This window comes from Cebus imitator, unplaced genomic scaffold (genome assembly GCF_001604975.1).
Source record: "Cebus imitator isolate Cc_AM_T3 unplaced genomic scaffold, Cebus_imitator-1.0 Scaffold20, whole genome shotgun sequence".
Classification (NCBI taxonomy): domain Eukaryota; kingdom Metazoa; phylum Chordata; class Mammalia; order Primates; family Cebidae; genus Cebus; species Cebus imitator.
Window position 1 is genome coordinate 614,220 of NW_016107335.1, and position 8,447 is coordinate 622,666.

At 43.3% G+C, this 8,447-nt stretch overlaps 1 protein-coding gene across 7 annotated transcripts in view; it reads left to right on the forward strand.

Annotated features, from left to right (window-relative positions):
* NCAPG2 (non-SMC condensin II complex subunit G2) overlaps positions 1-8,447 on the forward strand; it is an 87,432-nt gene that overhangs the window by 51,338 nt on the left and 27,647 nt on the right. For all 7 annotated transcript variants that reach the window (XM_017519361.2, XM_017519373.2, XM_037735316.1 and 4 more), the window contains 7 exons: positions 2,534-2,604; positions 3,579-3,732; positions 3,853-4,026; positions 4,810-4,926; positions 5,007-5,147; positions 5,898-5,997; positions 8,088-8,275. In XM_017519361.2, coding sequence (XP_017374850.1) covers positions 2,534-2,604; positions 3,579-3,732; positions 3,853-4,026; positions 4,810-4,926; positions 5,007-5,147; positions 5,898-5,997; positions 8,088-8,275 — 945 coding nt within the window. The remainder of the gene's footprint in view (positions 1-2,533; positions 2,605-3,578; positions 3,733-3,852; positions 4,027-4,809; positions 4,927-5,006; positions 5,148-5,897; positions 5,998-8,087; positions 8,276-8,447) is intronic.

Here is an 8,447-nt window from a genome sequence, read left to right on the forward strand (position 1 = left end):
GCCTCCCGGGTTCAGGCAATTCTCCTGCCTCAGCCTCCTGAGTCGCTGGGATTACAGGCACGCACCACCATGCCCAGCTAATTTTTTGTATTTTTAGTAGAGACAGGGTTTCACCTTGTTGACCAGGATGGTCTCGATCTCTTGACCTCGTGATCCACCCGCCTCGGCCTCCCAAAGTGCTGGGATTACAGGCTTGAGCCACCGCACCCGGCCTCAGACTGGGTAATTTTTTAAAAAAAAGAGGTTTAATGGACTCACAGTTCCATATGGCTGGGGAGGCCTCACAATCATTTTGGAAGGCAGAAGGCATGTTTTACATGGTGGCAGGCAGAGAGAAAAATAAGAGCCAAGCAAAAAGGGCTCTGATAAAACTATCAGACCTTGTGAGTCTTATTCACTACCAGAAGAACAGTATGGGAGAAACCACCCCCATGATTTAGTTATCTACTACCGGGTCCCTCCTGTAACATGTGGGAATTATGGGAGCTACAATTAAAGATGAGATTTGGGCGGGGACACAGCCAAACCATAATTTACCAGTAAATGGAAAAGCTCATTAGCTGGGCATGGTGGCTCAGGCCTGTAATCCCAGCACTTTGGGAGGCCAAAGCAGGAGTATTGCTTCAGGCTGGGATTTAGAGAACAGCCTGGGCAACATAGCAAGACCTCATCTCTACAAAAAATTTTAAAAAGTAGCTGGGCCTGGTGGCAAATACCTGTGGCCCCAGCTATGTGGGAGGCTGAGGCAGGGTTGCTTGAGCCCATAGTTTGAGACTGCAGTAAACTGTGATCATACCACTGCACTCACTCCAGCCCTGGCAACAGACTGAGACCCTGCCTCTTTACGAAAAAAAGGAAGAAAGCTGAAATAATGACCTAGGGCTGAGAAACCAGCATTATTTCAGAATATGAACAGAAGCCCATATAGGACACCAAGTGGGTTGGCAGGCAGGGCAGCTGTGGCCTTGGGGTCTTGGAAACCCTCAGAGTGTCTTGGATTCAGTTAATTCTGAGTATGTCTGCTAAGAGGCCTCTCCACCACTAGGGAAAATTGCCTCCTTCTCTAAGTAAAGAGATGATGGCTGAGCCACACAGATGGAATTGGCCATCATTATCAGTCTACTTGTAACATTAAGGAAATATTTTCTCACCTGTTGTTAGTTGGGGGTAAGGGTGGGATCACTGTGAATGCAAATTAATTACTAATCAAATTTTGATTTTGGTCTGCTTCTGTTTCATGTATATTTTCAGGGAAATTCCTATTTTTAGGATCCACCATGTCCTCATTCTCCCAGCCAAGAATATCTCTTATTGGGTGTTCTTGATGAAGGCTGAATGGACCCCTATTTACCTATTGTTTTAATAACAATAATAATATAGCTGCAATTTACTAAGCAGTTAGGACACTGTAGGTACTGTACAGGGGTTCTGTGTGGTGCAGTTCACTTAGTTCCTCTAACAGCTCCATGATTTGTTTTGCAGAGGAAGAAACTGACTCTGAGAGCTTAACTGTTCTCTTCTGTGCTGTCGGCTGTTGGACTGTAGAATCTGACTGGGTCTAGATTTGGCTCAGTAGCCTCAAAGCTTACATTTTTTTTTTTTTTTTTTTTTTTTTTTACGGGTTTTTTTTTTTTTTTTTTTTTTTTTTTTTTTTTGAGACGGAGTCTTGCTCTTGTCACCCAGGCTGGAGTGCAGTGGCACAGTCTTGGCTCACTGCAACCTCTGCCTCCTGGCTCAGGCGATTCTCCTGCCTCAGCCTCATAAAGTAGCTGGATTATAGGCATGAGCCACCAATGTTGGCCAGACTGGTCCTGAACTTCTAACCTCAGGTGATCCTCCTGCCTCAGCCTCCCGCAGTGTTGGGATTACAGGTGTGAGCCAGTGTGCCTGGCCCTGTATTTTTTTGTTGTTGTTGTTAGATGTAATTTGCCCTGTTGCCCAGGCTGGAGTGAATGCTTACTGTAGCCTCTAACTCTTGGCCTCATGCTGTCATCCTAGGTCAGCCTCCCAAAGGGTTGGGATTACAAGCATGAGCCACCACGCCCTGCTGCATTTTCCATTGAACTATATTGTCTTCCTAAAGAATTCTGATTTTGTTTTATAACATTTTCTCTGAATAGTTTCTTTCTCTTGAGATTTATGTTCAGGATACCAAGTGTATAGAGTTAATTATTTTTCCTTTTATCAGTGTTGTTTTTTAAAGTAGATTTAACTCATGACAGCGTATGATTTTGTTTATTCTGCTTACTGGCATATTCCCAGGGTCTAGATTGGTACTGGGTATACAGCAGGTGCTTAATAAATATTTGCAAAATAGTAAAATGTTATGTAGAATTTCCGTAACACTTATCAAGTAATTTTCTTTGCCTCTCAAACATGAGGCTGGTTTAAGTTTTTCCTTTGAACATGGAAAGGACTACCATGATTCTTCTTGAGCAATTTTGATAGTAAGTTATTAGTAATTTATGTTGAGAGACTTTCAGAATTTATAGTGTTTACAAACTCTGTTTTGTTTTTCTTTTTATGCTCTTAGGATGATCGCTGCAAGATCCCTTTATTCATGCTAATGTCCTTTATGCCGGCTTCTGCTGTCCCTCCATTCAGGTATTTGCTCTCTTTTTCAGTACAGTAGTAAAGCAGGAATCCTGTCCATTGTTGTATTGAATTATTAATTCATGTCAGCAGACCATAGCATTTAGCTTTCAGCTTACTGTGGCTTCTTCCTTCTGCCCTTCCCTCTCCCTATGGTAGGGAGAATATCAGGATATGATTTTTAATGGGCCCTAAGTTGGTACATGATAAAAGAAGAGACTGCATGGAACTGAAACTGTGACTCCACTTAAATCTAGGGTTATTCTTAGCACTTGGTGTGGCAGGTTCTGGAGCCCAAGGCCACCGTTGGTCACATGTGGCTCTGAGCACCTGGGCTGTGGCTATCTGAGCTGAGTTGTGCTCTGAGTACAAAATACACATGGAGTCAGCCTTCATGCAAAAAGAAGAATGTGAAATATTGATTACATGTTAAAATGATATTTTGGATAGATTTGATTAAATAAGATTATGTTATTGAAATTAGTTTTACCTGTTTCTCTTTGTGTTTTAAAATGTGGTACTAGAAAGATTTTAATTACATTTGTGGGTTGGCTTTTTGTATCTCACATAATATTTTTTATTAGAGCTCTACAGTGTTGGTGATTATCTCAGTAAAAATTATTTTTATTCATATTTGTGGAAGAAAAAATACTTTGATGTTAAACAAAAATCGTTCTTCAAGGGTAGGAACTCTTGCTCTAGAATCTGACAGATGGCACAGAAACAGAAAGATGAGGGCTTTGTGTGGCTGTAGGCCCTGCTCCTTCAGCCTCCAGAGCTGGTCCCAGGTCTTGTGGTGGGATGCAGCTGTGCAGCCATTGTGGGAAGCTGTATTTATTCCTGCATTGGAGAGCATGGAATTGCTAATATAATAACAAGGGATTATGCACCCTCAAGTTTTAGCTTCTTGATTTTCTTTATCTTTTGAGAAAGTGGGGGAGTTTCTCTTGAAATACTTGATCTGATTTTCTATCTGACATTTTCAGCTGTGGTGTGGTTGCCACTCTGAGAAGCCAGGAGGAGGGCGCTGTGGACAAGAGCTACTGCACTTTGTTGGATTGCCTCTGCTCCTGGGGGCAAGTGGGCCACATTCTGGAGCTTGTTGACAACTGGCTGCCCACAGAGCATGCCCAAGCCAAGGTAGGTTCACATCATGTTTCTCTAAAATTGGGTGAGTGAGGATAACTGTGTATTAGAAATTATATGCTTTTCTAGGGACATGTCTTTTCATTATCAATTTCTCTCTCTTTCTTCTTTCAGAGCAACACAGCTTCTAAACGTAGGGTCCAGATCCATGACACACGCCCAGTCAAACCTGAATTGGCATTGGTCTACATTGAGTATCTGCTGACTCATCCAAAGAATCGCGAGTGCCTGCTGTCTGCTCCTCGGAAGAAACTTAACCATCTTTTGAAAGCCCTTGAAACATCAAAGGTAACTGTGCCCTGACAGTTGAGTGGTTTCCTGCGATAGCAGGGGGTGGTAAATCAAGATGTGAAGCTATCATATTTACAGTGCTATACAAGCGTTCTGGCTGGAACACACTTGAGAGTGATCATGTCACCTCATTGAGTTGGTACAAGGCACGGAGCCTGGCCGGGACAAGGTTGGGAGTCAAGTCCCAGTTGATAATTGTCCAGAACTCTTGCATTTCTGTTGCACCTGCTAGGGTGCTAGGACTTGGGAGGATGGCCCGAGTTTCTCAGAACATGTCCTTTGTAGGAGACGTGTCACACATCCTTTCACATGAACACTCATTCCCTGCAGTCCTTGGCAGTTTTTTCTGGTAATGTTTGGAGAGCATTTCTTGGGAATCCAGTGTGCTCCCAGCTGTCCCACAGAGGCTGTCATCTCTTGCTGTCCTCCAGGTGCCAGACCTCTGAACACCCTGTTATGCTGCCCTCAAGTGTGGCTGTACCAGAAGCAAAGTGTCAGCAGAGCAGAGCCAGGCAGATGGGGAGGATGGGGCCTGGTTATGAGGCATGGAGGGGACAGATGGTGCTGCGTGCAGGGCAGGGGCTGTGGATGGTGACATGAGCCTGCTTACCTGGCTGTACATTTTCCCATGCCACCCAGCAGCTCACGTCCAGGTGCAGAGTCAGCAGAGACTGGGCTTCCCCAGAGTGGTTCCAGCCTGCCTTCCCATTGTTCTTGATGTACAGGGTGTGGTGGTGCCTTGTCAGTCAACATGTGGTCCTTGGGTTTTTTCCATTACAGGCGGATCTGGAGTCACTTCTGCAGCTACCAGGTGGGAAGCCTCGTGGCTTCAGTGAAGCGGCTGCTCTGCGAGCCTTTGGTCTCCACTGTCGCCTGAGCATCCATCTTCAGCACAAGGTGCGCCTGTTCCTGGCCCTTTGTTAGGATGATACACAACGCTCTTTTTGTTACTGATTTATCTTCTTGTTTTTGGACAGTTCTGCTCAGAGGGAAAACTGTATTTGTCCATTTTGGAAGACACTGGCTTTTGGTTAGAAAGCAAAATTTTATCTTTTATTCAAGATCAAGAAGAAGACTATCTGAAGCGTCATAGAGTCATTTATCAGCAAATTATTCAGGTTAGAGGTTTTAAGACACAGAAACCATTCTCTTTACCAAGTTTGTTTTGTTTCAGGATTTCATTTTCTACTTTAGAGTGGTAATTTTAGACATTAATGTTACTCTTCTTAAAAACGTACAGTGACATGTATCTAACTCTCTAGAGTTTATCTTTTCGCAAAGCATAAACTGCATAAATTTAGTGTAATTGTACATATTACATATAACAGATGTTCGGTTCTGGTTGTGGAATTACATAAAATATGTCTCTGGATTTCCTATGAAAACAATAAGAATTAATGTATCTTTATGAAAATTCCTTTATAAAACATCTTTGTAAAATCTGCTCTATAAGATAACTAGCACGTGGCTAGGAGAAGCTTTGTGAGGCTGGATTTATTCCTTTTTTTAAATGACTTTTGGGGCTGGGCATGGTGGCTCACACCTGTCATCCCAGCACCTTGGGAGGCTCGAGGTGGATGGATCACAAGGTCAGGAGATCGAGATCATCCTGGCTAACACGGTGAAACCCCACCTCTACTAAAAATACAGAAATTAGCCGGGTGTGGTGGCATGCACCTATAGTCTCAGCTACTCAGGAGGCTCAGGGAGGAGAATCGCTTGAACCTGGGAGGTGAAGGTTGCAGTGAGCCAAGGTGGTGCGACTGCACTCCAGCCTGGGTGACAGAGTGAGACTCTGTCTCAAAAAAATAATAATAATAAAATAGAATAAATAGCCTTTGTTGCTAAGTTGTGTCTGTTTCTTACAGACCTACCTGACTGTGTGTAAAGATGTTGTTATGGTAGGCCTTGGTGACCATCAGTTTCAGATGCAACTTTTACAGCGGAGTCTCGGGATCCTGCAAACAGGTACAATAAGGGTTGTTTTAGAGCAATGAATACTCAGAGCCAGTCCTTCCCTCCCTCCTTCCTTTACTGTGTAACTCAGAACTTTCACTTTTAAGTGACTGATTATAATGCAACCTAGTATAATACCAAAACAAGGGTTTGTTGGGTGATGCAGCCAGGAAATTCAAAGGTGTTTCTGTGTCAGACACGATTATATCCAGAGTTTGTGACAGGGTTCTGTGGTCAGCTGCATTGCCAGGCTGACTTTCCCTGTGGGTTGGGCCAGTGGCCATTTCCTGGCATCTGTGTGGGAAACCATCACCTTTTGGCTCTGCTCTGGCTACCTGCTCCTGTGGGTGGGGGTGTGAGTCAGAAATTGTCAGGTGATACCCCACAAAGACCGAAGGAAAGGGTTAGCGTAGGGTAACCCATGGCAACAGTGAGCGAGAGGACAGCCTTGGAGTCCCATCAGATGATGATGGGAAAGGGTGTGGTGCCAACCCAGGGGGAGTGCACCTGGGGCATTCCATATCTCCTTGGCCTTCTGATCACAGTCTGGTAAAGAAGAGTACTGCTGAGCTGGGCCCCTCTCTCCTAGCCCATATTCCCTAACGCCTAATGGCCAGCCTCCCACCCCACTGCTTCTGTGGTGTAGCCGACTGCTGCGTAAACTTGTTTCTGGTTGGTTTTTAAATCAGTATCTGTAAAAGCTTCAACATTTGATGTTGACATTTCTTTTCTTTTTCTTTCTTTTTTTTTTTTTTGAGATGAGGTCTTGCTCTGTCACCCAAGCTGGAGTCAGTGGCACCATCTTGGCTCACTGCAACCTCCGCCTCCCAGGTTCAAGCGATTCTCCTGCTTCAGCCTCCCGAGTAGCTGGGATTACAGGCACCCACCACCACGCCCGGCTAAATTTTGTATTTTTAGTAGAAACATGGTTTCACCATATTGGCCAGGCTGGTCTTGAACTCCTGACCTCATGATCTGCCCACCTCGGCCTCCCAAAGTGCTGGGATTACAGGCATGAGCCACCGCGCCTGGCCTGATGTTGACATTTCTTTAAGTCTAGTTATTTACTAGAAGAGATTGAAAATGATAACATTTAGTAAATTCAACATGAAGTTTTAAAAATTAGATAAGTTGGTAGTCCAGTTTCTAGTGGATCCATCTGTAGTCTCTTTCACATAGCCTTAAATATCTTCATGGCAGACTCCAGAGGGGTCTGTGTGTGTGGTCACCCCCAGTGTATTTCTCTTCATGACATTGCAACTGAAGTAGCTGCTAGTACAACACTGGAGCCAGGATACTGGGCAGTGTCTTAGTTAATCTTTAATTATAAGCAAAATTGTCTGTCATTTGTTTAACAGATCTAAAATTTAAGTCTAAATATTAAATAGACCAATATTATTTGCTTTAGCTTTCTTAACTCCTGACCTCAAGTGATCAGCCCACCTTGGCCTTTCAAAGTGCTGGGATTACAGGCATGAGCCACTAGCCTGTTTAATCTTTATAATTCACTTCTATTGTGAAATCAGCATTTTATACTTAAGCTTGATGATTGAAACAGTCAAAATTATTTATTTTTTAAACTTCACATATTATTTAGGAATTAGTTTTCCATAAGGACCAAATCTACCTTTATTACTTATAAAATTTACTTTTCGGAGGAGCTAATTGTAACTAGAATTCTAGATTTCCAGTGTAGCCGTTTCATTATATAGGTATATCTGTTCTCTAAAAATGGAAGAGAGCTGGCTGCACTGTTCTCTAATTGAAGTGTTGAAGGAGCCACACTGCCGAACTTCTGTATATTCACACGTGCAATGAACACAGTTTTTAGTTTAGTGACTGAGTCCTATACACTATTACTGTTACTGAAGGTAACAGTTTTATACTTAAATTGAACAAATATCACATTTATTTATTTATTTACTTTGGTTAGAATTTAGGTTAACCTGATCAACCTGGCTTTTGGTATTGGCTCACCAAATACCAAAGAATAATAATTCCTTTTATGTTGCCATCATATACATGTGTTAAGTGAGAAATGTGTAATGATTTCAACAAACTTGTGTGATTGGCAAACTGAAGTATTCCAATTTTCTTTCCAGTGAAAGGATTTTTTTACGTTTCGTTACTTCTTGACATTCTGAAAGAGATAACTGGAAATTCCTTGATTCAGAAAACAGATTCAGATGAAGAAGTAGCAGTGCTGTTGGACACAGTCCAGAAAGTATTTCAGAAAATGTTGGAATGTATCGCACGGAGCTTCAAGAAGCAACCGGAAGAAGGCCTGCGGGTACTCAGGTCTCCCCAGGACGGGTTTGCTAGATGGGCTTTTCAGGGCTGGGTACACCCATGCAGATGCATGAGTCCTGGCTGTGCTGTTAGGTAGGCAGTCCCTGGTGGTGAGGTGCGCTGAGAGAGATGGAGCCCGGTGTGGGAGTCCCCCGTGGGGAGGTGCACTGAGA